The 26,022-nt window shown below is 41.4% G+C and overlaps 3 protein-coding genes across 5 annotated transcripts in view; 1 reads left to right on the top strand and 2 right to left on the bottom strand.

Moving 5' to 3' along the window:
• Window positions 1-6,828, bottom strand: part of CUNH8orf89 (chromosome unknown C8orf89 homolog) — a 60,086-nt gene extending 53,258 nt beyond the window's left edge. The window contains 3 exon segments of the mRNA XM_087190392.1: window positions 3,836-4,218; window positions 5,799-5,849; window positions 6,823-6,828. Coding sequence (XP_087046518.1) covers window positions 3,836-4,218; window positions 5,799-5,849; window positions 6,823-6,828 — 440 coding nt within the window.
• Window positions 6,829-8,702: 1,874 nt separating this feature from the next.
• Window positions 8,703-12,510, bottom strand: Rpl7 (ribosomal protein L7). Of its 3 annotated transcripts, none has more exons than XM_004842053.3 (8): window positions 12,162-12,510; window positions 11,900-11,999; window positions 11,039-11,147; window positions 10,610-10,776; window positions 9,963-10,100; window positions 9,761-9,870; window positions 9,078-9,287; window positions 8,703-8,766 (listed from the first exon to the last, which is right to left on the bottom strand). In XM_004842053.3, the coding sequence occupies exons 2-7, from the start codon at window positions 11,911-11,913 to the stop codon at window positions 9,079-9,081; spliced, it is 747 nt and encodes a 248-aa protein (XP_004842110.1). In that variant the 5' UTR covers window positions 11,914-11,999; window positions 12,162-12,510; the 3' UTR covers window positions 8,703-8,766; window position 9,078. The 3 variants fall into 3 exon arrangements, with proteins under 3 accessions (XP_004842110.1, XP_087046601.1, XP_021111679.1); XM_087190475.1 differs by having other exon boundaries at window positions 12,149-12,236; XM_021256020.2 differs by lacking the exons at window positions 11,900-11,999; window positions 12,162-12,510 and adding an exon at window positions 11,531-11,740.
• Window positions 12,511-12,834: 324 nt separating this feature from the next.
• Window positions 12,835-26,022, top strand: part of Rdh10 (retinol dehydrogenase 10) — a 30,980-nt gene continuing 17,792 nt past the window's right edge. The window contains exons 1-2 of the mRNA XM_004842052.4: window positions 12,835-13,860; window positions 15,443-15,678. Coding sequence (XP_004842109.1) covers window positions 13,572-13,860; window positions 15,443-15,678 — 525 coding nt within the window. The 5' untranslated portion in view covers window positions 12,835-13,571. The remainder of the gene's footprint in view (window positions 13,861-15,442; window positions 15,679-26,022) is intronic.

Below are 26,022 nucleotides of genomic sequence, written 5' to 3' on the forward strand. Positions count from 1 at the left end.
CTTAGTCAGCAAATAATCTTTGTTCATCCTCTTCTGCCATGATAGTCCCAAAGGACCCAACTGGATTTTCATCTTGTCTGTCTCTCAAAATGAGTTAGAAGGCCTTTTCAGCACTCATCCTTTGCCAGCTTTTTACTCACTCAGACGAGCTAATTTTTGTTTTAAATTTCAGAAGTTTTCTCCCTTCTTGGACCTGGTCTTCAGATGTCATAATTCTATTACTGGAAATATGATTTTCCTGTTTGTATGTGAAAAATGATTTTTGTTTTAACAGATGTTCCTTGAATTTTTGTCTTCTTTGCTCTTTGAACAAAGACTGTGCTCTCTGACTCCGGGCAGGTGCAGATCCCAGGATCACAGCCGATTCTGACCGGGGATGCCTGGAGTAGCTCGGACTCCCTCAGGCCGCCAGGGCCACACCCACAGACTGGATTTTGACAAAAGTGAAAATGGCGGAGCCTGGATCTTTCTACTAAGTGAAAGAAAGCTGCCTACTGATCAAGTAAACCTGCTCAGAACTGTTACATGAACAAAATATAAATTTCTGTAAGTTGAATCACTAACATGTTGGGATCTATTTATTATTACAACTAGCAATATGCTAATACATGTGATTTTGTATTCCCAAGTAATTTATTGACTCACTCACATATATTCACTAAGTATGTTCTATGTACAAATTATTATGCCATGTGCATGAGAAATGCAAAAATAAATGAAAATAGATTCTGCCTTTATGCAGTTTCCAATCCAGAAGAAACAAACAGCAACCACTCACACAACTATAAGGCAGGGTGTGTGAAATTAAAGCCTTAGAAGATAAAGAAATTATTAGAGGACTTAAAAGGAGGGAGATAATACTTTCAGATGGAAATTCAAAAGATTCAGAAGATGGAAGAAAATGATATTTAAATAGGATTTAGGCCAACAGAAATGTGTGTAGAAGCATTCCAGTCAAAGACATAGAAGGAAAAGATGTCACAGAGAATGGAATGTAAGTATTCTAGTTTTCTTAGAAAGAGAGGTTCAAATAAGGGTATTGTGAGAGCTAAAGAAAGGTTGCAGTGAAATTACAGACAAATCCGAATGTTGGTCAAAAGTGGCTGATAGGCCACTGGAAACAGGGTGTGGCATACAGTTCCTGCTATGCTTCAGAAAGATTAATCTGGAAGCATGGAAACAAGAAGAAAAGTTAGGAGGCTATTAACCATACAGTAGTTCGGAGTAGTGGCAGTTAAGAATCAAGGACCAATAATAGACTGAATCCAGAAGGTTTGGCAAGAAAAAAGGAGTCAAACATGACTGAGGCTGGGAACTAAGGTGAGTAAGAAAATTATGAAACTATGAATTAAGGAATTAAGTTCAAAGAGAAGGTGCTAGTCTGGGGCTGGAAGGCAATAAGGTATCCAGTTTTGGATAAAAATGAGTACACGATATCTATGGGGGGAGGGCTGAGACAGAGTCTCACTATGTAGTCCAGGTTGGCCGTGAACTCACAGTGATCCTCCTACCTCAGCTTCCCAAGTGCTAGGATTATAGGTACGTACCACCACTGAGGATATCTAGTAAAGATGTTACTTGGATCAAACCAAAGGAATTGAGGGCTATTGCCTTGGTTTGGAGACAAAAATGTGAAGAATTACCTACTTACGGGTGAGAATTGAGGCCAGAAGCTGCATTAAAGTTGACGAAGGAGATTTGACAAAAGAAACCTGGATATTTTCTTAAAATATACAAGGCAAGAAGATATAGGAAAAGCAAAGGAATGACTTCAGAGACAGAAGATCTAGAGGAACCAGTATCATGGGAGACACTGGACCATGTCCAATTCTGTAAGTCAGTGAAGAAAGAAATTAACACCAAATACATGATCTCAGTCCTCAAACTACCCAATGAAATAGTTTCCAGCCAATGATCAGGCAGGCATTCAAACCCTACAAAGAGCAAAAGCATTGGAATATAACAAACCTAGATCCTAATCTTGACTCTGCCCTTCAATAGCTACATAATCAGAGCCATAGCTCTGACTCTCATAGTGTGTTAAGAGTAAATTTTAAAGCTCTTAGACAGCACATGTTGGTGCAGACCTGAAGTCCCAGCCCTTGGGAGGCTGAGGCAGGAGGATTGCTGCAAGTTCAAGGCCAGGCTGGGCCACATAGTGAGTTCAAGGCCATCCTGAACTACATAGCAAGACCCTGTCTAAAAAAAAAAAAACCTTTTACAGTGACTAATGTAATAAATGCTCAAGTAAAAGCTGTTGTTTAAATTTTTTTTAAATAATAAATATTTTTTACTTTACCACAGCCTGATGAAAGGGTAAGTCAATATATTTTTAAGGCAAGATTCCAGTAAAAACATTTTTTTTTGTTTGTTTGTTTGGTACCAGGGATCGAACTTGCACTCACCAGACAGGCAGTGTACCACTGAGCTACATCCCCACACCCCCCAGCAAAATTTTTTTTTTTTGGTACTGGGGACCAAACTCAGGACCTTGTGCTTGTGAGGCAGGCACCGGAACCACTGAGCTAAATCTCCACCACCACCACCACCACCACCACCCCCCTGCAAAATTTTTAATGTACATATATTTGACTCAGCAAATCTGCTTCAGGGAGAATTTTTGTTCTATAGAAAGGCTCCTATGTGTAAGAATGCTCATTGTTGCATTGTTTGTAATAAGGAAAAACTGGAATCAATCTCAAGGAGAAATGGTTATACAAACTGATACATCTATACTATGAGTACTCAGGCAAGCCTAAGTAAAAGTGGTAAGATGTTCTCCATATTTTAAGAAAAAAAGCAATTTCTCCAAAGAACCCACACGATTCCATTTATGACCAAAATACAAAGAAAAAAAAGGAAAGATGACCCTAATAGAGGTTAAAAAGTAGTAATAAAGATGGTATTCACCTGTAACTCTATAGACTTTAATGCTGTTTCAATGAAAAGTATCAATATATTATAAATAACTTTTAAAAAGGAAATGTCAAAATTATTTTTACAAAATACTATTGTAACATACATATAAATATATCTATATATCCAAATAATATATATATATATATACTAAAGTTTAAAGACTGAGATTCTTGTGCTTCAGGGAATACTCTAAAATTGCAAAATTGTTTCCATTTGTCTGGAAAAATGCTCTCCATTTTCCATACTGTCTATGGCCCCCAAAAGACTAGGAGTATGGACCAGTTCAATAGAATAGTCTATAGAATATTCTACCTGCATTTACTAGTAGTATATTTAAGCCCTAGCAAAAAAAAAAAAAAAATGTAATATACAAATTATAGGTGGGTAGATCAGAAAAGGTACAAAGCAAAATTGGCAATGAAACAGGGTTAAGGCAATCTAACAAGAGTCAGTCTCTAAATTTCTGGTATATCTTGCTAGTTGTCAAGTATGGAAGAGAGATATCTGGCAGTCAAAAAAGAAAACGAATACATTTCTCACCCCAACTCTCAGGTTTAAGCTCTGGGAGGGACAGTGGGGAAACCTGCAAAGGCACATCCAGTTCATGGGTCAATGTGTTTGCTCGTACCAGAACTTACGAATGTAGAAAAACTACACCGACCTAGACCTAGCAGGCAGGCCCCCTTCCCCATTTCACCCCACCTCCTGTCCCTGCCCCCACTGACTTGGTCAGTCAAGTTCTGCTCAGGGCTTTCTGCCAGCTCCCCTCCAAGTGTGTCAAGAAAATCCTTGAGTGATCTTCCTGCCTCTCTGCGCCTGTTTCCCTTGAGAGGGGGCCCATCTTCCCCCTTCATCCCCGACCCAGTAAGGTCTCCTGGCCCTTTCGGACTCACTCCCTTCTACCGCCAGCACTCACTGTTCAGGGGGCTCCGCGGATGGAAAGGGTTTCTTCCCGTGCCTGACCCGCGGCGGCACCAAGATTGGTGGTTGCTGCACTGAAGGCAGTGGGGGCAAGGTGCGGCGTGGGAGCCAGCGGCGGCCAGGCACCAATCCATGCCTCGGACCCTTCGGGGCCGCCGCATTGCGGGGCGGTGGGCGGTAGCTTGGCGGGGAGGCCAGCCACGAGCTCGCACTGACGCAGCTCTTTGAGTGAACATGCTCTGCAGTTGGCAGCCCGGCGACACTCCAGTGCACAGCGTGCCCACCACTCAGCCCCACTAGCCGCTTAACTGCAGCTGCCCCAAACAACGCAGACGCCACCGTTGCTAGGCGCCCGTGAGCGACTTCAGCTGGGCTTCGCTAGGGAGGCCAAGGGCCAGTCCCTCCAAGGGGTCCAGGTAGGACACCGGACACATGGTGTATGCCTGGGGCAGTAGGCCACAAGGTCTCTTTGCTAAGTCCTATAGAACGGTGCAGCCTTCAGGGTTACAGCTCTGGGGGTTGAAGTAGGGGAGCATGCTGAGCCCAGGCTGGGTGAACAGTGGACAGGCGCAACAGCTAAAGGTTCTGCCAAAGGTCGGGTGGGGAGGGGTTGCCCCACAGCTTTCCAGATTGTATTGTACATCAAAATCAAAGTAACTAGGCCCTCCCGAGTACTAATTAGTCCAGTAATTTCCATATAGGCAAGTGACAAGGTCAAGTTCCTCACCCAGCCCTCCCCAATTCCTTTGAGAAAGGTTTGGTGCATCTTCCTAGTGTGAAGCCTAGCACTGATTTGCACAGTAGATCTTGGTTAATATCAGCACTCCCGTCAAATTATGCTGCTGTCGGGGTTATTAACCCGGGACCACATACTTTCATTAGGGCTGCAAACTTACCACCAGTGACAGGGTTTCATAACCCCCAAAAACTCATGTGTAGTCTCAATATACTACTTGATAATAACCTTGAGTTAAAACCAACTCAAATCAGACCTGGAATGTAATACTGGTCCACCACTTGATTATATGTAGTGGGTAAGGGAAAGTTAAGCCCACATGTAGAAAAATGTCCTAACAGGACTAGGCCATACATTCATTACCCCATGTGGAGAATTTGAGGAAAAATGGCTAAGACCCATCCCCAAACCAATAATAAATTCAGCTCAGTGTCGCAAAATGGAAAAATACCTAGGCTGGACTGTTCGTTAAGCAAATATACTGTCCGGTAATGTGGTCAAGGGCTGCGGATACAGCTCACCGTGGGGCACTTGCCTAGCTTGTGTTGTATGCCCAACCCCTCACCCACCCTGGGAAAACAATCTTCAGGGCAAGTGCTATGGCACCTGCCTGTAACCCCAGCTACTTGGGAGGCTGAGGTGGAATGTCACAAGTTGGAGACCTCAGCAATTTGGTAATGACCGTCTCAAAAAAAAAAGCTCAGGACATAGGTTAGTACTCCCTAGGTTCTTTCCTCAGTACCCTAAAATAATTCCCTTGGCTATTACATCCCTGCTTGCTACTATGCCTTTTCTCAAAGGATCCCCAGGTATCTAAATTCTGCCTTTGTGAAATGTTCTAATCTACACAGCACAAATTGTAGTCCCTAATATGCTCTACTATATACCATTATCTCTATACAACCAAATGCAATCTTATGCATCTTCCAAAGTTATATAATTTCCATAAACCCAATTTCAGGTATGACACCTCCTTCTCACCATTCCCTCATCAATATCCAGTGACTTCAATGTAAGAGCAACTAGTGAACTGAAATTTTATTTTTTGAGAGAGGATCTTGCTATGTACAGTTCAGGCTGGCCTCAAACTAATGGCAATCTCCCTGTCTCAGCCTCCCAAGTGCTGGGCTTACAGGTGTGTGCCACCACCCCCGGTGAGAATTAAAATTTTAAATAGCTATTGCCCTGATGGGTCAGAGTTAATCAGAAGTAAAGTGCTTACAACGAAGCACTGCTCTAAGTGGCAGTAAGAATCAAGCCTTACATTGAGCGGCTAGGCAAAGCAACAGAAAAAGGTTGAGATTTTAAGAAATGTGCGGGGGGATATGGCTCAGTGGCACCGCACCTGCCTTGCAAGGTCCGGGGTTCGATCCTAGTACCAAAAAAAAAAAGCTATGAGAAAACAGGATCTTATGAAGCTTGTAAGGTTTGAGAAATAGCTGGGGAACCAGAAATCAAAGCTTAAAAATGGCCCCAAGATTTCCAAGCCCTAACTCCTGGAACCTGTGCACATATTAAATCTTATGTGGCAACAAAAAGGGATCTTGTGGATCTTAATGGAGACTACACTGGATTATTTTGATGGCCCAAGGTCACCATAAAGGTTCTTCTAAGAGGGAAGACGCAGGAAGATGAGTTTGCATTCTGAAGATGAAAGGGAACATTCTCTGCAGACCAGAAGAAACAGTCCTACCTCGATTAAAGCAATGAAATATTAAGACTATAAACTATTTTAGTTTAAGTTGTGGCAGTAACTTGTTACAATGGGAACCACACATCCATGTAACAGCACCTACTGTATGCCAGATACTGGGATTTAAAAAGGCCTGGCCTTAAAAACTTCACTACGTAAGGAAGGAATATCTATCTATCTATCTATCTATCTATCTATCTATCTATCTATCTATCTATCGATAGAACAATGTTTTGGCTGCCTTTGACAACCAAAACTGCCAAGAAAAACAGCAAAAAGAAAACTATCTTCCCAGTGAGAATAAGCCCCAGACATCCCAAGAGGCTCCATCCCATCCTGTATATGCCTGAGGGACTCACCACACATTTGTGCTGTCCTGCCCATCACAAGAGAAGACTATTTCCCATTCTAACCATTGTACACTCACAAATACCAAGTAGCATTTTTTATTACCTGAAACATTTAATCATTAAAATCCTAGATATAACTATTTCCATTTTTATTGGTCCAAATCAGTCACCTAGGCAGGCATGGTGCCACATGCCAGTAATACCGGCATTGAACGAGGCTGAGGCAGGATTGCCCCAAGTTTGAGGCCAGCCAGACCTACATAGCAAGACCATGTCTGAAAACAAAACAAAAAAATCAAACCAGTTGCCTAAATATGAACACCAACAGTCTGGTTCTAAAACCAGCACTCTTAACCCAGCTAACCACAAACCTTCTAAGAAAACACATCAACCAGTGTGTGCAAGACAACTATGTCAAAGACTAGAAGAGTTAGGATAAGACCTAGGAAAAAGCTAGAACTATGAAAGGATAGAAATCTATGTACCAAAACTTCATTTCCCCTTCCTCTGGTTCTGATTCTTAGAAAATGATTAATGGAAAAGGAAATAGTTGAAAATCCAGGACTGCAAGCAAAAATGTGATGACATAGGCTATGTATTCAATACACTGTCCTCTTCATCCCAGGCAGTTAACTCTATCCTACAGTATTCCTATCCCTATCCCTAACTCTAAAAAGCATTACTATTTTGTGTGATATATTTGTCAATGAAAGTTCATTGACTGTAACAGAATGTAGTGGCACTGACAGGGAGCTGATAACAGGGGAGGTTGTGTGGACATGAATGTGTGGTAAACGTACTTCTCAATTTTGGGGTTTATCAAACTGTCCTTAGAATTAGTTTTTAAAAAGTAGAAACAAAAAACCTTGTTAAGTACTACCCTGTATAGAGTAGCACTCCTGTTACTTCTATCCCAATGAGGACCTCTCACCCTTAATTCATTCACCATCCACACTAAGACAGAAACATGCCACCTGTAAACTGTTTTCCAAACTATCTTATTTTTGAGACAGGGTCTCAGAATGTAATGCAGGCTGGCCTCACGGCGATCCTGCTTTAGTCTCTCAAGCACAGAGATTACAGACATGCACTACTACGCCCAGCTTCCCCAACTATTTTTGATACTGATCCTGCCAAGGTGGCCCTTGTTCACCTAAAATCTGGAAGTTGACTAGGCTTTACCATCTTCAGATATGCCCGCCTTCCCTTTCAGAACACTGGATGCAAAGACTGAAGGCTGCACTCTGTATTTGCAATGGTGAAAAAATGGGAAGTTTCAAAACCTAAACTGTTAGGCTCCAACTAGAGATTAATGTACTATTTTTTAATGATTCAACAGTACACTAATTTCTGGAAAAAAATCACTCACAAGCATAACTTGATTTGTAATGTATCTTCTTGAATTCTCCCCCAGAATTCACTGACCTAAAGAAACTTACAGAAACAGCTTCCAAGATCTTGAATAGAGAATTCAAAGAAATTTTTTTTTTTTGGTATCAGGGATCAAACTCAGGATCTTGCGCTTGGCAAAGCAGGTGGCAGAACCACTGAGCTAAATCCCTGGCCCCTCAAAGAAATTCTTGATGTATTTGTATAAAAACTTTCAATTATTTTTAAAGCAATTCATGGTTTGGTGTAACAGTATCAATTTTTTATTTTGATTGTACTTCAGATTACACTCTATACTTAAAAATGCCAAAACTTCCAAGTTTTTGCTCTTACTTCACTATAAGAGCTTAAAATGCTCTGAAGTAATGGACCCATGAGCACAATTTCATTTCTTCCCATATAAGTAATATCCATGTGTCATGGAATAATTCATATAGATAAAATATACAAGAACACAAAAATGAAATACAAAGGAGTAAGATATTCACATAATAATTTACACAGAAGTCAAAGACTAATAAGACAGTGAATTTTAGCAACTGAATTTGTTTGGCAAACTTTCATAAGACAAAAAGTGGATCCCAATTTTGCATGTAATAGGCTCCTGAGCAGAATGAATTCCCTCATGTAACAATATTTACAACTATAGTGAAAGAAAGGTAAAGACAAACTAACAAAAAAAGTCACCAATACATTTCAAATTGGAAGCAGATACTTTTTATTAACTGACCAAATCATAAAAACATCATGGTAGATACCTGAAAGGGAAAAAATAAGCCTATTTAACAATCTAGCAGCCAAAAATTAACACAAATCTGTTATAAAGTTGTAATATTTCAGTTACGTTTTAAAGGACACCCAAATTTCTGCTTTTAAGTAGACATGACAAAGGGGTGGGGTGTTCCCTCTAGAAAGGTCCTCCAAAGAACTAAATGAACTAATCATAAGCTAGATCCCCTTCCCCACCAGAGTACCACGTTAAATTAAAATCATCAATACTTGCCGGAAAAAAAAAAATCATTTCTACTCTATTATTAAAGACAACTCCTTTCAGAATACAGTACCTCACCTTAGTTCATCCTTCTAATAAGCCTGTTGATCTGGTCTTCCCTATTTCCAGCATCTCCACCTTCCACAAAATGGGTGGTTTTTTTCTTCATTCCACCTCGTGGAGAAGATAATTTAAAGGGCCACAGGAAGTTATTTGCCTCTTTGAAGCGTTTTCCAACAGTATAGATCTCATGAATCAGATCTTCCATGCAAATGATGCCATATTTGCCTGAAAAATGTTAATATAAGGTTAAGCTTTAAAAGATTTTTTTTGTATTAAATTCTTTTATTGGTACATTGTAGGTATACAACACAATTACATTTCTCATTGGGAATTGTACCTTTATATAATGTATCTTGGTTCTTTTTTTCCCCATTCCTAGCCCTCCCTTCACACCCTCCACCCTTCCCTATTTACAAAGACTTTATTTCCATTTCTCAGCATTTAAAAGATTTTTTAATTAGAGGATTAAAATGAGCCAGGCAGGGTGACCCTCGCCTGTAATCCCAGAACTTGGGAGGCTGAGGCAGAAGCATCGCTGTCGCTGTGAGCTTGAGGCCAGCCTGAACTGCACAGAACTGTCTCAAAACAGGAGGAAGAGGAAGGGAGGGAAGGTTTATAATGGTTTGAGATAATAAGGCTGTAAGAGGCCAGAAAACATCACCTCGGGCTATTCAGAAGTTCTCTAAAGCAGAACCTACCAAGAGATCGAGCAATCAGTCCATTATCAGTCAAGGCAATTCGCTTCTTATTGATTTTGCCATAGCCACGCTTGTATATTAGTTCATTTACTGACTTCAGGTTTGGGTACCTAAAATATTAAAAACAGACATAATCAAATAAGGCTATTACTATAGATCTTGCTGTATAACCAATTCACCACACAAAGGAAAAAGCACCTACCCCCATGCAATATATGGTTCCACAATTCTCAGCATGTTAATTGAAGCCTTGTTAAGCTTAACAAAGGTACCATTGAAGATTTGGCGAAGGCGAAGAAGCTGCAACACCTTGCGGACCTTTGGGCTCACCCCATTGATCCTGCAGTGCAAAAGGACCAAAAAATTTATCTAGCTTTTACCAGAATTTCTATTAATGACGGACAAAAAACCCCCAACCAAGTCCCACCTAAATAGGTTAAGAATGACTTCATGTTACAAAGACTCAAGGTCACTGGTATTTAGCTTTCCTTTATCCTAGTTAGCTAAATTACCATTTCCACCAACTTGCCTCCTCTCCAAGATTCTCTTTACCGTCTCCTACTTTTCTATGTTTTTGTTAAAACAAGGACAGTACATTTTTACTTTAAAAATTTTAGGGACACTGAACCCTTCTTGTGTTTAATTAATAGAATGGATGGGAGCCCAGGGCTTGCACTAAACCCCAATGTCACTAAAACCCTTCCTAGTTAGAGAAAAACATAGTAATTCAAATGTTTTGAAATTAGTGCTCGAACATATTTCATTGAAATTTTCTAACAAACCGAGTTTCATTCTCAGTACTGAAAAAAAAAACAAAAACAGAACAGAATCCAGTAAGAATTAACTTACCCCCTGATCCGGATGACAAATGCCAATTTGGGTTCTGCAGGTACGTAAAAGTTGCCAGCTTTTCTTGCCATCCTTGCCATTCGAATCTCAGTTCTGTACATCTGTCTATACTCTTTATGATAGTGCCTAGCTTTTTCATAGATGAGCTTCCTCCTCGCCTTTCGAAGCTGAAAACCAATTACCAATTATACATAATGTTTCACTCCCAAACACAAATAGCAACCCCAAACTTTCCCTGAAATTTTGTCTTTGCCACAGCAAATAGTAACCTTCCAAAACAGTATATTCATTTGAAGTTACAACACTAAGATACTCTAAGCAGTTTGCTCAGTACAACACTGAGGTAGGTGTTGCTTTAAGAATACTGACTTCATTCTCACTCCCAACCACAAGTTCTCTTAGGTGCAGGTAACTCCAAAGTTTACTTACCATTTTCTGGACAAATTTCTTTTTCAGGCGCTTTACCTTCAGCTCTGCGAAACATCTTCGCTTTTTCTTAAGGGTTTCTGGCACAGCAGGAACCTTCTTTTTCTTCTCCCTATCATAAGAAATAGCAACGGCTCAAAATCTTCCAGCGCTGTATTACCACCTCTATACTGAACACTGTTTTAACAGAACCAGCTTCACTACGTCTAGCCACTAACAGGCTTGTTGCTTTAATATGCTCAGGTTTTAAGATGCAGGAAATCTTTGATTCTCTCCATGCCAGTAACCTTCACCTCCAACACACACCACTTTACTCAAATGGCAATTATAAATGTGACATTAACAACATCTACAGCAACCTAAGTCCCGGCAGCCAACGACTGAGAACCATCTACAGTGAGGCTGACAAAACGTGGCCTAAAAATAAAAAAAAAAAGTAAAACATATTGACTTTTAAGGGCCCTAAGATCCTTTTAAGATTAAAACCAAACCAACCACCACTCCAGTTCAGGTCTCAATCGCCACATATTGAAAAGCAACTGCTTCCCGGCAGAGACTTGGGCCAAATGCTAGTCAAAGCCGAACTTAATTCAGAGGTTCTGCGCCTCCCTGGGAAGACCTTCCATCGAGAACTGGACCCAGTTTCGCACACATTCCGATTCACGCTTCATTCCTACTATTGCCAGAACCGCCGCCCCAAGGCCGCCTGCATCTCATTATAGCCAGAGGTCCTCACTGATGTCAGAAAGCGTCACAAACACATGGAAAAGTCAGCAAAAGTACGTGATGGGAGAAGAAACAAGACGAATGGCCTTTACTATCGGGGATGGAGAGGGATTCTGGAGAGAACGAAGAGCAACTTACTTGACAGCCTCCATGGTTCCAGCCGGAAAAGAGGAAGTTGGCGCATGCGCACAGTCCACTTAAAGACGGCGTGTGAAGGCCCTCACAATTTATAGGTGTCCTAAGAAAAGCCAGAAAAGAACCTACAATTAAGAACTCGTCTCGTGGATGCAAAATTAAGAACTGCTTGACTTAGTCTCTTTCAGTGGACTTTTGAGTAAAATTTATATGGGAAAAATAAATGCATTGACTTTTAATCAATTCACGTACAGAGGGTACTGACCGCTGGACTCCTTGGGGTCCTAATCCCTAGGCTGCGTTAACGGGATAAAACTCCAGTTTCACGTAGCAATTTGTTCAAATGAGCGCCTCATGGGTGCGAACCACAAATCCCGACATGCATCACTCTATGGGCCATCCAGGGGGAGGGCTACACCTGACCCACACTATCCTCAACCACGGCGCTGGTGACTTCTGCCTGGAAAATGAGCCTTTGGGAACACATCCCAAGCGGCTAGCTGCGATCCGAACTCAAAAGTCCGTGTTGGCTTTCTCCTGGCTCTCAGCCACCAGTAGACACAGACGCCGCACCTCGTTTGCTGCGCGGCCGCGGTCCTTCTCGCCACTCCTCCAGCCTGCAGGGCTGTCTTCGGCAGCGCCTGATCGCAGGCGGGGCCGTCCCGTGTCGCCGGGCTAACCAAAGTGGCGAGACGGAAGCGTGAGGACAGGACGGCCTGAGGAGGACGGCCAGGGCTCCGCCGACCTCAGGGCCTCGCAGGCGGAGGCAGGGACAACTCATGGCAGAGAGCGTGAGCCGCGAAGAGAGGTGCGACGAGAGCTGGGGGCTGGGGCCACGGCCATGTGAGAGGGGCTGCCCCGCGCGGCTCAAGGGACTGCGGGCGGGGGGCGGGGGCCGGGGGGCTGGGCTGGGGGCGGGGTGCGCCCGGGGGCGGGGAGGGCCGAGCAGAGGGAGGGCCGCTGCCGATGCCGCCGTCGGCTCTTCCCGGTCGCGGGTTATATAGTGCGGAGCGTGGAGCCCGCTCTGAGCCGGCGGGGAGCGCTCCCACTGACGAGCGGCGCAGCGCTGCGGAGCCCGGTGACCGAGTGACAGCCGCGGAGAGTGCGGCGCAGGGGGATCCGAGCCCACAGGGCAGCTGCAAGCCGTTGGGCAGCGCTTGCTTGCGCCGAGCGAGTCACCCTTGCCCGGCTCTCCGCCGCCCCGCACCCTACTCGCCCACCCCGTCGCAACTTGGGTCAAGTTGACAACTCCTCGGGGCTGGCCGGCCGGTGCGGTCTCAGCCGCGGACCCCTGCCCCGGGGTGAGAGGGAGCCGCGGCGCAGGCTCCGCGGACGCTCGAGCAAAGGCAGCTTGGCCATGAGGGCAGCGCGCGGCGCCTAACTCGCGGCTGTCACCGCCGCTGCAGCGGGACCGGCCGGCCGGGCGGTCGCTCGGGACAGGAGGGCGGCGGGCTCGGCCCCGGGCCACCGCACGGAACCCGGGCAGGGTGGCCCTGCGTAGGCAGGGAGCGGCGTCGCGCACTCCGGCCCGGCGGGGACCTCGGGGGCGGGCGCGGGGCGCAGGCTTCTAGTCCCGGCCGCTGTGTCAATCGCCCCGGGGCTCGGACCTGGGCTGCCCGGCGTGGGGTGGGTGAGGACACGGGTGCTGGGCTCGCGCGGGGCCTCCGGCGTCGCGATGAACATCGTGGTGGAGTTCTTCGTGGTCGCTTTCAAAGTGCTCTGGGCGTTCGTGCTGGCCGCGGCGCGCTGGCTGGTGCGGCCCAAGGAGAAGAGCGTGGCCGGCCAGGTGTGCCTCATCACGGGCGCCGGCAGCGGCCTGGGCCGCCTCTTCGCGCTGGAGTTCGCCCGGCGCCGGGCGCTGCTGGTACTCTGGGACATCAACACGCAAAGCAACGAGGAGACGGCGGGCATGGTGCGCCACATCTACCGCGACCTGGAGGCGGCCGATGCCGCCGCGCTGCAAGGTAACTCCTACCGGCGCCCGAGCATTGTTGGGTCAACCCGCTCCCCAACCAGCATCCTCCCCCAGAGGGCCCCCCAAGCCCAAGTCATGGTCAGCCCCGCTCTCGAGGAAAAAAAATCCTATCGGCCTTCTGGCAGACAAGTGGAATTTGTCTGGTGATCATAGAGCTCGATCACGCCTGTGTTAGAAGGGGAAAAGTGCCAGACCTCGTCCTAGCAGAGAGCCTGTCTCTCTGGGCCGACTGTAGTGTTTCCTAAGCCCTCTGAGGAGAAAGAAGGCAGAGGGAACTTGTTACCACAGATTTGGATTGTGAAGAATTGTCTCTGACTTGCATGCGGCAGAAAGGGAAGCTAAAGTGTCTTTAGGAAGTTGTTCCGTGACTGGACTAAAGCGTGGATCTGTGTTATTGTGGTCGGGACCTCTTAGACTACCACAGTGTTGATGGTTTCTCTCTAACTGTAGCATGGAATGGAGGGATAATTACATTGTTTCACCAGTGATAAGTAAGTGCTTTAGTTCCAGACCCTGAGCTTGATTGAGAGATACCGGACCTCTAGACGAAGTGCTTGAAGAATCTCAGCCTCATTGTAAATTTCTTCCATGTTTTTGGTCACCTCAGTCTGCATTTTTGTATATTAACTAGCCTGAATCTGAGACATTTTTTTGAAAGCCTAAACAGATCATAACCAACCATTAAGTAAATACTGGCCCAGGAAATTTGATGATGGCTCTTGCTTTTTGGCAAAATTCTTCATTTCCAAGGAAAACATTGAACCATATGAAGATTGACTTAGGCACACTCCTCCCCTGTATTGCTTGTTACCAAATTTATTGGCACCTACCTTTTTTAATTGTTTGAAAATGTTAAATTTTCATTGTTTGGAGGAATAGCAAATACACATTTTTGTGTCCCTTCCAAAACCTAATGATAAGAATGCTGTTTTTCCAGGGGAGTGATTGGGTTTTTAAGCTTTTTGAGTTCTTAATGTGGTAAAATTGCATATTTACCTGTAAACTTGACTTGTAAGGATACTTTTTAGAGGAGTCAGCTACAAAACAAACTAGTAATCTCCACTGTTTCAGAGAAACTATTTCGTGGCTTTGAGTGAATTCACATTATTATTTAAGTTTTGAGTTGAGAGCCTTGATATGAATTTCTGTTTTGAAGATGCTCATGCTAAATATTAGAAGCTGTTTCTGGCCACTGCCCCCCCCCCACCACCAAAAAAAAGTATGTGTAATGTGTGTGTTATTCTCTGGGCTGAGATCAGTTCTTTGCAGGTGTCTTTAACTCCAGCAGGCTGATCCCATGTGGTCTACTTGTATTGGGCTTGTCACAATTAAATGACTTTCCCCTAAGCAAAGTTATCCAGTAAATTGCTGTAATTCCCAAAGACTTTGGAGGGTTGGGGGAAGGAAAGCAGCTGTAAGTTCTGTAATTGGCAAGCCTTACAGTGTTAGAAATTTGAAGCTCACTGTAGTATTTTTGTTTTGTGTGATCTTTGTCCGACTGTTTATCATGTGACTCACTTTCTGCACCCCCTTCTCTGTTCCATTTTTCTTATCTGGACTTCTGAGGACAGCTGGGAATGGCGAGGAAGAAATTCTGCCCAACTATAACTTGCAGGTTTTTACCTACACCTGTGATGTGGGGAAGAGAGAGAATGTCTACCTGACAGCTGAAAGGGTCCGCAAGGAAGTTGGCGAGGTCTCAGTCCTGGTCAATAATGCTGGCGTGGTCTCTGGACATCACCTTCTAGAATGTCCTGATGAGCTCATTGAGAGAACCATGATGGTCAATTGCCATGCACACTTCTGGGTAAATATAAACATCTTTATTTTTTATCCCTGGTCCCCCTCAATGAGAAGGTTAGGAAGGAGAGAAACCTCAGTACCAGCTTGAAAGTCACCTGCATTCTTTTACCACAGTCCCCTTCTGGTGAGTTATTCCCCATGGTGAATTACAATGTATACATGTTGGTAACTATTAAATCACTGATTTCTCCTCCCGCCCCCAATTCAGTATTTCTTGAGAGGGTAGAAGACTGAACATTGTGAACTAATTTGAAAGATTGCCATAAAAATAACAAGAGGGAGTATAAAACCCTGGGTTTGTTTATTTTACTTTCTTTGAGTTTATAAAACATTGGTTGTTCTTATGAATTCCTAAGGTCAGGGTTTAGGCTTCCAAATTTCTGCTCAGCCACATTTTAGAAAGTGCCAGAGATTCTGAGATCAGCATTTGTGGTCCATTGGGAGGGGTCAGGCCACCATGGCAGTCACTTAGCGTCCATTGACCATGCACAAGATCCATGCATTGTCCTGTCAGAGAACATCCCAGGACTTTCTCAGCTTAGAAGGTGCTTCTCAAGTGAGAACAGCAGTCACTTCACTAAGACCAGGTAGGGGGAGGGGGTTGGGAGACCTGGTGAACTGGGGATTTCAACACTGTCACCTTCTAGCCATCAGAGCTACTGCAACATCTAGGAATGGGGGAGGGGGGGCTGCTCCTTCCAGTGGAAAGAAACCCCAGCTTTTCAGCTGAATTATCGTCACTAAAGGTAGGTGTGAAGCTCTCCTATAACTATACACTGTTCATACTGGTGACTCACCTTTTTTCCCTCATAGTATTTTCCCTTTACTTTCATAGATAGATCCAATAAAGAAGGGGTAAAGAGGCCTGGGTGTGTGGTTTGATAGTAGCGCTTGTGCAGCAAGTGCAAAGTCCTGTGTTTGATGGCGGTGGATGTAAGGCGATAGAGTTTTATTTATTTATTTTTTCATCATCAGATTAGTCTTCTAATAGAACACCACAAAGAACTATTCCTCCTAAATGGGTCACATTAAACCTCATTAATTTTTTAGCAGTTGCTTAAAAACAGTCTGGCTTTGGAAGTACTTATTCAAATGTTGTTCATCCAGTATCAAGCCTCTTTTCTGATCCTGGAAGATGTTTTATTTTTAAATATGAGCTTTATTTAGTTCATTTCCAAACCTCTAAAAATGAACATATAAATAAACTGAGCTAAGTCATATCTATGTTTTACATGAGTAAGGAAATTGTTGTATATAGTTTGGGGATACGTAAGTATGCCTGTGGTGTGCATGCAAGTAGGTGTGGGTTGGTTGTGTGCAGTGGCTATGGGGACTGAATTAAAGTTTTTGCTGCTTCTAGGTCTACAAGAACAGGCAGCAAGTGTCAAAGGAGTGGTATAGATAAAGGCCAGTCCTGAATAAACTTGGCAGTACAGTTTATCAAGAAGAATCTTGTGGGTTTATAATTCTGAGTAAAGCAAACAATCACCATTTGAAATGAAAGGCAAACACAAACTGCAGGTGAAGTATAGTTTCCATATTTAAAGTATGGTAAGGAGGAAGTAACCATAGAAATGGCCAAGTGATTTTGGTCAACACTGTTAAACAGATACACAACCATTGGTAGGTTAATATAAACCCACAGGCACTGGGATTTTTTTTCCCCAATAACATTTGGCTGAGATGATGCAAGATTTCATAACTAAACTTTTACCTACACCAAGTACGCTGAAGTTTCACTACTTGACTACTTTCCCTGAATGATTATTTTGCTGACTTGTAAAATTTCAAATGTAACTAGATTTTTAAAGAAATCCCCAATCTTTTGTTAACAGGAAAGCAGCTTATCTTCCTTCCCTAGAAATCCTATAAAATGAGTGTTAATTTAAAGTGCGTTAAGGGCAGAAAATCCAGAGCCTTGGCTGTGAAAATGCACATAAATTAATAAATTGTACTTCTAACACTAGGCTCCTTTCTAACATAAGGAGAAAATTGAATCAAATCTCTAATAGAAAAAAATTATTCTGGAACTGAATACTAGGGAGGAACATACTACCTTCCTAGCATCGTTACTGAGCTTCAAGATGTTGCTTAACCGTACAATTTAGGGAGTTCTTGGAAGCCTTGACAGTAATGACGTCACTTCATATTAAAATATGGGAGGTTCCTGAATTCTCCAGCTGTTTTTCCCCTAAGCATCTAAACTTAAGAATTTATTTTCAATATTGAGTCAGAAAATTCATTTTAGATTTGGAATTTCTGACTTCTTGCCAAGAGTTACAAACCTTTTAAGAAGTTAAGATTTAGCAACTAAAATTTTTACAGTGATTGAGGTGGAAGATTTAAATAGTATTGTTGACAGCCACCTGAATTCAGCTTCCCTTATAGCAGTAATGTTAGGTGAAAATGTTAGTGATGATTTTTCATACATGTATTAGTCTTGGCCTGTGCTATTTTTTCATCCAGGAAAAATAATGAGTGTATCTTTTCCCTGTGTCTGGGTGCAGAAGAGAAATTGCCCCATACATTTTAAAATGTAGACCAGCTGAGCAAAGAGAGTGCATTCAATTATTTGAACAGATCATCTTGAGCCAGGTATTTAAATAGCAAGTAATGTCTGTTTTCATAGAGTAACAAATAGTATGCTAATTCTGACTGGGAGTTAAAATTATTTTTTGAAGCAAAACATTTACTGGTACATTTTAGATATACATGATGATAACATTCATCATAGGGAATTTATACCCATACATGATATATCTTGCTTCTTTTTTTTCCCATTCCCCTCCCTCAACCCCTCTTCCCCTCCTTATTTACAAAAGCTTTTTTTCCTTCTATTCTTTTTTTTTCTTGTCCCTTTTTCCCTTTACCCCTCCCCTTCCATTGTTCCCCTTTTAATTTGAACATTTGTTTCCCATTTCCCAGTATCTAGTATACATTTTAGTAATAATTTCCACTTTTGGTTTCTCACACCAGAGAAACAATACGGTATTTAAACATGTGTGTCTGATTTATTTTACTTAAGAGTATGGTCTCAAGGTCCATACATTTACCCAGACATGTCTCAAGCTTATCCTTCTTAATAGCAGAGTAATACTCCACTGTATTTCAGAACACCCACATCATCTTTATCCATTCATCGGTTGATGGGCATTTGGGCTGTTTCCAAGATTTAGCTATTACAAACTGTGCCACTGTAAATGTGGGTGTGCATATATCACTGTGGTATGATGTTTTTAATTCTTTGGGGAAGATACCCAGCAGCATTGGGTCAAATGGGACCTCTAGTCCTAGTTCTTTGAGGTATCTCCATACTGATTTCCACAGTGGTTGCCCCAGTCTGCACTCCCACCAACAATGGAGAAGAGTTCCTTTCTCCCCACACCCCTGCCAGCATTTGTTATTGGTTGATTTCTTGATAGTAGCCATTCTTTCTGGGGTGAGTGAGATGGAATCTCACCGTTGTTTTAATTTGCCTCTCTCAAATGACCAGTGATGTTGAACACTTTTCATATATTTATTTGCTATTTGTTCTCCATCTAAAAAGTGTCTATTCATTTCAGATGCCCATTTTTGGATTGGGTCTTTAAATTTGAAGGGGGTCTGAATTTTTTGAGTTCTTTATATATTCTAGATAGTGGTCCTTTGAGGAACAGCTAGCAAAACTTTTTCCCACACTGTGGGTTGTCTCAGAGTTAAAACTATGTACAGTGAAGTAGAATACCATGTGGACTTTATCTGAAAAATTGTGGGTGCCCCCATTTCCGGATCATTCCTCCTACTACTAGCCCACCTGCTTGGAACTCCCTCTCTTTATTCCATGTGCCTTTTATGGCTCAGTTAAAGTTTCTGATGCAACCTTCTCTTCCTGTTCCACCCTTCCAGACATTCTTAGGTATTAGAATTACAAGGATACTTAAAGACCATTTGATCCAAGCCCTTGTTTTCCAATTAAACTGCAGTTAAATGACTTATGGAAGTCTCAACTTTTTTCTTCCCATGAATTTTTTGCAGCAGTTGTCATTCCCATAGTTTGGTACATAGTGTGTGCTTTTTTATATAATTTGTCTACATTGTGGCCAGAGAAGATGGCATGCTGTCTGAAGGCAGTTGGCAATGTACAATACATTTGTTTGTTTTCTTCTGCCTAGAATAGAACTTGGTTCTTGTCACTCAATAAATATTTGATAATTTGATATTTAAGGTTCTGCTTAAATATTTAGAATATAACATTCACCTGGGTCTGTTTTGTAAACTTTCGAAGATAGGCATTATGTTGGACTAAATATAAAATTGATACTTCAAAATGGGGCTGCTCACATTCATTATTGTTTGCCTTTTTTTGTTTCCTCTACAAATTTTACATTCTTCTCCCATTTGTGTGTAGAGGGAGTTTTTTTTTTTTTTTGGTTTTTTGTGGTAGTACTAAGAAGTGAACCTAGAACTTTCACATTGGGCTATAATTCCTTTTTTTGAAAAATTCTTTGAGACAAAGTCTCACTAAGTTGCCCAGGCTGGGCTCAAACTTGCAACTCTCTCCCCACCTCAGCCTGCCAGAGTGTAAACCACCTGATCATAAGTGTAAACCACCACATCTGGTTTGTGTGCTCATTTTTACTATAGTGTATTAACTCTGCTTATTGATGTGAGGCTAGGGACTTTGGAGAAGGATGCTGTTGATACACCAATTTGAATTAAGTTTAAATTAAATGTATGGGCCAGGGATTTAGCTCAGTGGTTCCGGCACCTGCCTTGTAAGCACAAGGTCCCAAGTTCAATCCCTGGTACCAAAAAATAAATAAATTAAATGTATGGCAACTGTTCCCAGTGACGTTTCCCACTGACCACGCCTCAAGAAGAGGACTCATACAGCAATTCCTTCCTTACTTCTTATGGGCCATTTCTACACACTTTGAAAGCTTTTCAGTATCTGGCACAGCTTTCTAGTTTGCTATGACACTTAGCAGTCAGTGTTGGCCTTCTACCAGGTGATCCCAGGAATGTTCTCTTGGTCATAAGTCAAGAAGCGTTAGATTTGGGGTAGGTTTTAGCCAGCATATTCTGCTATGAAACACTCACAGCACAAAACTGGCAAATGAATGCAATAGCATGCCTTTTTAACACTAGTGTAGAAATCATTCACATAGGCTTTCTCCTCTCTGTATCTCAGTAAGATGAAAAAGTTGAAAATACCTGTCTCTTCCATTTTGAAGTTTAGGGCCAGAGATTTAGCTCAGTGGTTCCCGAGTTCAATCCCCGGTATCAAAAAAAAAAAAATCACCATTTTGAAGTTTAGATACTTGTCCTCCGTATAGAAACTGTAATCTCATGTTTCCCCAAAATATTAACATTGCTTCACTTGCTATTTTTTCAGAGAGGAAGTAGACTCTTTCTTTGCTTGCTATTTCTAAAAGCCAAAGTTTATCTATAAATCCTTTTTGACCAAAGAGTTGTATTTGGCCTTTATACTTGAGCAGCAAATTGATCCTTGATTAACCAAAAGGGGGAAACAAAAGCATTTAACTCTAGGCCTTTTATTTGTGAAAAATTTTTGCATGGTAAAGGACTAAATCTGTCAAATAGCTAGTTGGTAATTTACTTCTATTGATATGGTAGTCAGACAAGATAATTGGTAGTTAATTAATAGACCACTTAACTTAAAAGGTTTCGCAATTTTAAAATACTAATTACTGAATTAGGCATTTATCTATATCTAAATGTCTAAAGTCTATTTAGTTAAAATCCATCCAGGAAAACTAAAAGCCCACCAGTTAGATCTGAGTAATGTAGCACTTAAAGACATTAGTGCTATGGTTGTACGTAATATCTCATGAATGGTCCCTAATCATTAATGTTTAAGTTCTTGTGTGATTTACTGGTTTTTAATCTCACATACTGTATTCCTCTGTTATCTAGTTAACGAAACCTAGTTTTGTTTAGGCCCTCTTAGGTTTAGATTTTTTTAAAAAATCATTTCTATAGTGTTTCTATAAAACTATCCAGTACTTCCTCCTCCATACCATAATATTAAAAATTGTTTAATATTTTATAGACTATCACTTCCCTATTTTAAGATAGCTACCAAAAAACTTAGAATTTGTGTCCCGTCCTGTTTTTGAAGTCTGCACTAGAACTGGTTTCTGTTATTAAGTAAATGTCATGTGCACAAAAGTGTTTGAGCTTTAGAAAGAATTGAGTTGTAAATTGACCTGCTTTGTCTTATTCCTGTGATTATACAGGAAAACATCTCTTGATAGCACCTGCATGTGTACCTATTCATACAAAATAGGATCACATGCTCAGTGAACTTTGAGCTTCTGTACTTGATGTAGGCCCAAATCTATTGCTACTAGAAATCAAAATCTACAACATGAGAAAATGTCACTTTATATATGAGGAGGGAAACAGACACTACCTCATATAAGAAGCTTCCGAACATCTTTGCTATGTTTTAATCTATGTTTTATTATGCTGGTGGTTTAGAAAACATTTCCAAGTAGCCAGTGCAGTAATTTCTGGGTTATATAAACAAATAGTAGTGCTCCCTTATTGCCAAATCCAATGTGCACCTTGAGCTTCCCACAGAATGTAACCCACTTGACTACCTCCTAGAAACTCAGGTGCTTTCATTTCTATGAAAAGCTACTTTCATGTGCTTCTCCTTCTTCCTTCCCAATCTTCTCTTGCCCTCTCCACATTTGAAATTTGCTCTTTAGTTTTGTGTGCTCCAAGTGATTCTCACCATGTACCTCTCTAACTGGGTAATCTGTTTAATTTGTCACACTGTGACTTGGACAGTTCACACAGTTACCTTGTCTGTTCCACATATTCCCTAAAATCATCATGTCTCAATACTGAACTCTTCTTTATTCCATCTTGCATTCTATGGTTAGGTAGTAACCAGACTTGAAAACATCACCATTATCTTCAGTCCTTCATCCTGCACACATTCATGGGTTACCAGATCCCAGCTGTTCGCTTGCCGCCATGTGCTTTGACTAATCCCCTCCTTTCCATTCCCTCTTCCAATGTGTGCCTCCTTTACCTCACCTCGACTCAAAAGAGCTTCTGAACTTCTTTCTGTTTTTCCATTCTTGCTCTTCAACCTAGGGTTATCTAAGCAGAGTTGCATTTTTTATATGCTTGCTTAAAACCCTTGAATGACCATACTAGTCACAGTGGAAAGCATCTTGGGCCTCCCAAAGCTGATTTCATCTGCCTTCCCAGCTCAGCACCTACCTATTATATCCTTTAGCATAGTCTAAACTCCAGCCAGGCTAGACTCCTTACTGTTCCCTGGGGGAACCCTGGTTGCTCATGCTTCATGCAAGAGTCTCTGCCTGGCTAATCTGCCATTTGAGTCCTGTCTTTTGGGGAGACAACAAAAGTTGAATAGTCCAGAAAAAGTGTATTACTATTTTTGCAAAAGAAAAGCACAAATTCAAAATATTTTCATGTTGACCTAATAGTATCTTTACATATTGAGGTGGTCAGCCTTGTAGAATAGTAATCAAATTCTTGGCCCAAGGAATAGCCTCTTTTATTTGATCATAGAGTGATTCGTGCTATTTATCTTGATTCCTGGAATTAAAGTTGATATTTGTTCTTTTCTCTGTTATTTCTGTGTTCAGAACTTTATTCATTATCTCCCCAAGTACAGATTAATTTATAAGTCAAATCAGAGTGGAAGCATTCTTTCCATGCTAATGCTAACACTGATTGAGTAGCTTTTTCAAAAAAGACCGAGGGGAGAGTGCCTCCCAGGAGAGGCTTTGGCCATTTATTGCAGGCAGGATTGGGTCACTGGGGCCTGGAAAAGAGCTACAAACCCTATGGTTAAATATATAAGTGCTTAAATTCTCTTCATTTATTCTCTTCCCTTAAATTTGTTTTTATTCTAATCATTTTTCAGATTTTTAGGATCTAGCAAATTCCAGTGGATTGATTCAGTGGCTTTAGTGAATTGATGTAGTGTCAATCTGAAAAAATTACTTTCAAGCAATTTAATAACTTCACTTGAGAAATAGAAAAATTTTAAGTGGGAACCTCCTTTTTTTCTTGATGTTTTTCTTAAGGAATATTAATAGCAAATTCACCCAGAATTTTTTATTTTTCCTCCCTTTTTTTCCCCATCACCAAAAATTTCTGCTCCATTTCTTTCTAAAACTAGGCAAGCCTCTTTCAATCATAATATGTACCCAGCTTGCCTCTGTGTGATTTAGATATGAGCCTATATAGTTAAATGTACACTTGATATGCTGTGTTTGCTTCCTTGTTGTGTTCAATAAGTAGAAGGCACATGACTATGATACAGTCATAGCAAGTAGATTTGGGAAATCCCATTTAAGCTGATGTAAATCCTGAATACGAGTTGAGCCTCCCTAATCTGAAAAATCCGAAATCTGAAATGCTCTAAATTTGAAACTTTCTGAGCACCAACATGATTTCACAAGCGGAAAATTCCACACCTGAGCTCATGTGATGGGATTGCAATCAAAACCGGCACACTGAGAATACTGTATAAAAAAAAAAAATTTCCTTCAGGCTATGTGTACAAGGTATGTATGAAAGATAAGTGAATTTCATGCTTAGACTTGAGACCTATCCCCAAGATAGTTCATTATGTGTATGAAAATGTTACAAAACTCAAAACACTCTGGTCCCAAGCATTTTGGACAAGGGTATTTGCAACCTGTACCCAGTATGTTTTTGCCCCCCTCCAAGATGTACTATGCTGAAATTCCACTAGGGGGTGTACTGGAAGAGTTGATTTGTATTTTATTTCCTACAAATGCAGCCAGTATTTTCCTAGGAGAAAGGGCCCTTTGTAACTAATCTTTGGAGTATGACAAAACCTGATAGTCCTTAAAAAGGAAACTATTCCGTACCTCACTTGAATGATTTAAGCTCAGTGTTTTGAGCCTGTACCTCCAGGTATTAGATTTAAATGTGTTGATCTCCTTTGGTTAGTGATTTGTTATCTCAGAAGTTAGTATAAAAAGCTATTCAAAGAACTATCTCCTAATTTCGATCAAGTGACCTAGAAGCTCCTTTTAGGCTGAGACCCCATGTTAAGTATAGATGGAAAATAACTCAAAGGATGGATACTTTTGAGTGTTTGAAAATATAGAGTCAATAGATAGAACATACTGCTGGTCCCTGTACTGTGTCTTAACACTGTTAAGATACCACTGTTGAGAATAGAAGTTAGCAGAGCATGGCATCTGGATCTAATCATGTTTACCTTGACATACCTGGTTTACCAGTTTCAGTCACTTTCATGGGTTTATGAAGGCTTATGCATCTCCACTGTAGAGGGGCCAGCTTTTCATCTGCAGACTGACATCTTTTATTGATGAGCTTCTCCAACAAGACCCATTCTTGAATTCCTTTTTCTTTTTTACTTTATTTGTCAATTCTCTTAAAACTCAAGTTCACACCTGTCAAGGACCATTTTCCTAAATGCTCTGAAACTAAAATTAAGTGAACCACAGGGGGAAAAAAATGAATATCCTCTTATAAAGATCATAAAACTTTCAACACTGCAGCAAATGCTGTTAGAATATTTAACAAGTAAGGGCAATTACTGCAGAAACCTTGAGTGCTGTCAAATTAGCCCCTTACAATGACAAGCCACTTAAAATGAATTCACATTTGGAAACAAAACATTACTTGGTCTGTGAAACTTTAAAAGATCACACAAAGACGCGTGAAAGGTGACAGTCGTGTTAAACATTGTTTTTTGGTTTTGGAGAAATCAAGTGTTTCTCTTTCTGTTTGCATAAAATGTGAATTTCTTGTCGTTGCTTCAAATACCTTAGTACTGGAATTTTTGAATATTAACAAGGTTCAGCTTCTTAGTGTTATTCTAAGCAACGGGGTTCAAAATAACACTTTCCAAATCAATGTAGCTGAGAAAATATTTGTAGTATAACTTGGGTAAACACATGGGTATTTTGAGGACAAGTAAAACTTACAATTCAAAGTCTGAATTTTCCCACCTGAAAATTGTAATTAACATACTGCCCCCTACTGATTTCTCAAAGTTTTTTTAAAAACTGGATGATTCTACAATCTCTTGGGAAAAAAAACACGAAGAATAATCAATTACTTTAAAATAGTTCTATACTAAATGGTAGTGTTTTACATTTGCTGAACTCATCATTGGAATTTATAGTTAGAACAGTTTTTCTCTCAGTGAAAAAAAGGACTGAAGAAAAAGATTAGAAAATGAGGTATTCTTAGAAAGGGTTTTTGTTGTGTCCCAGCATCATCTGGAAGAAAGGGGCTGGGTGTCTGAAGCAACCAGTTAGAACATGTTCTTAAGGGTTCTTGTCATGGTCAAATA

Source organism: Heterocephalus glaber, unplaced genomic scaffold, assembly GCF_053883595.1.
Source record: "Heterocephalus glaber isolate CG9 unplaced genomic scaffold, H.glaber_assembly_v1.0 deba00001553, whole genome shotgun sequence".
NCBI lineage: Eukaryota > Metazoa > Chordata > Mammalia > Rodentia > Bathyergidae > Heterocephalus > Heterocephalus glaber.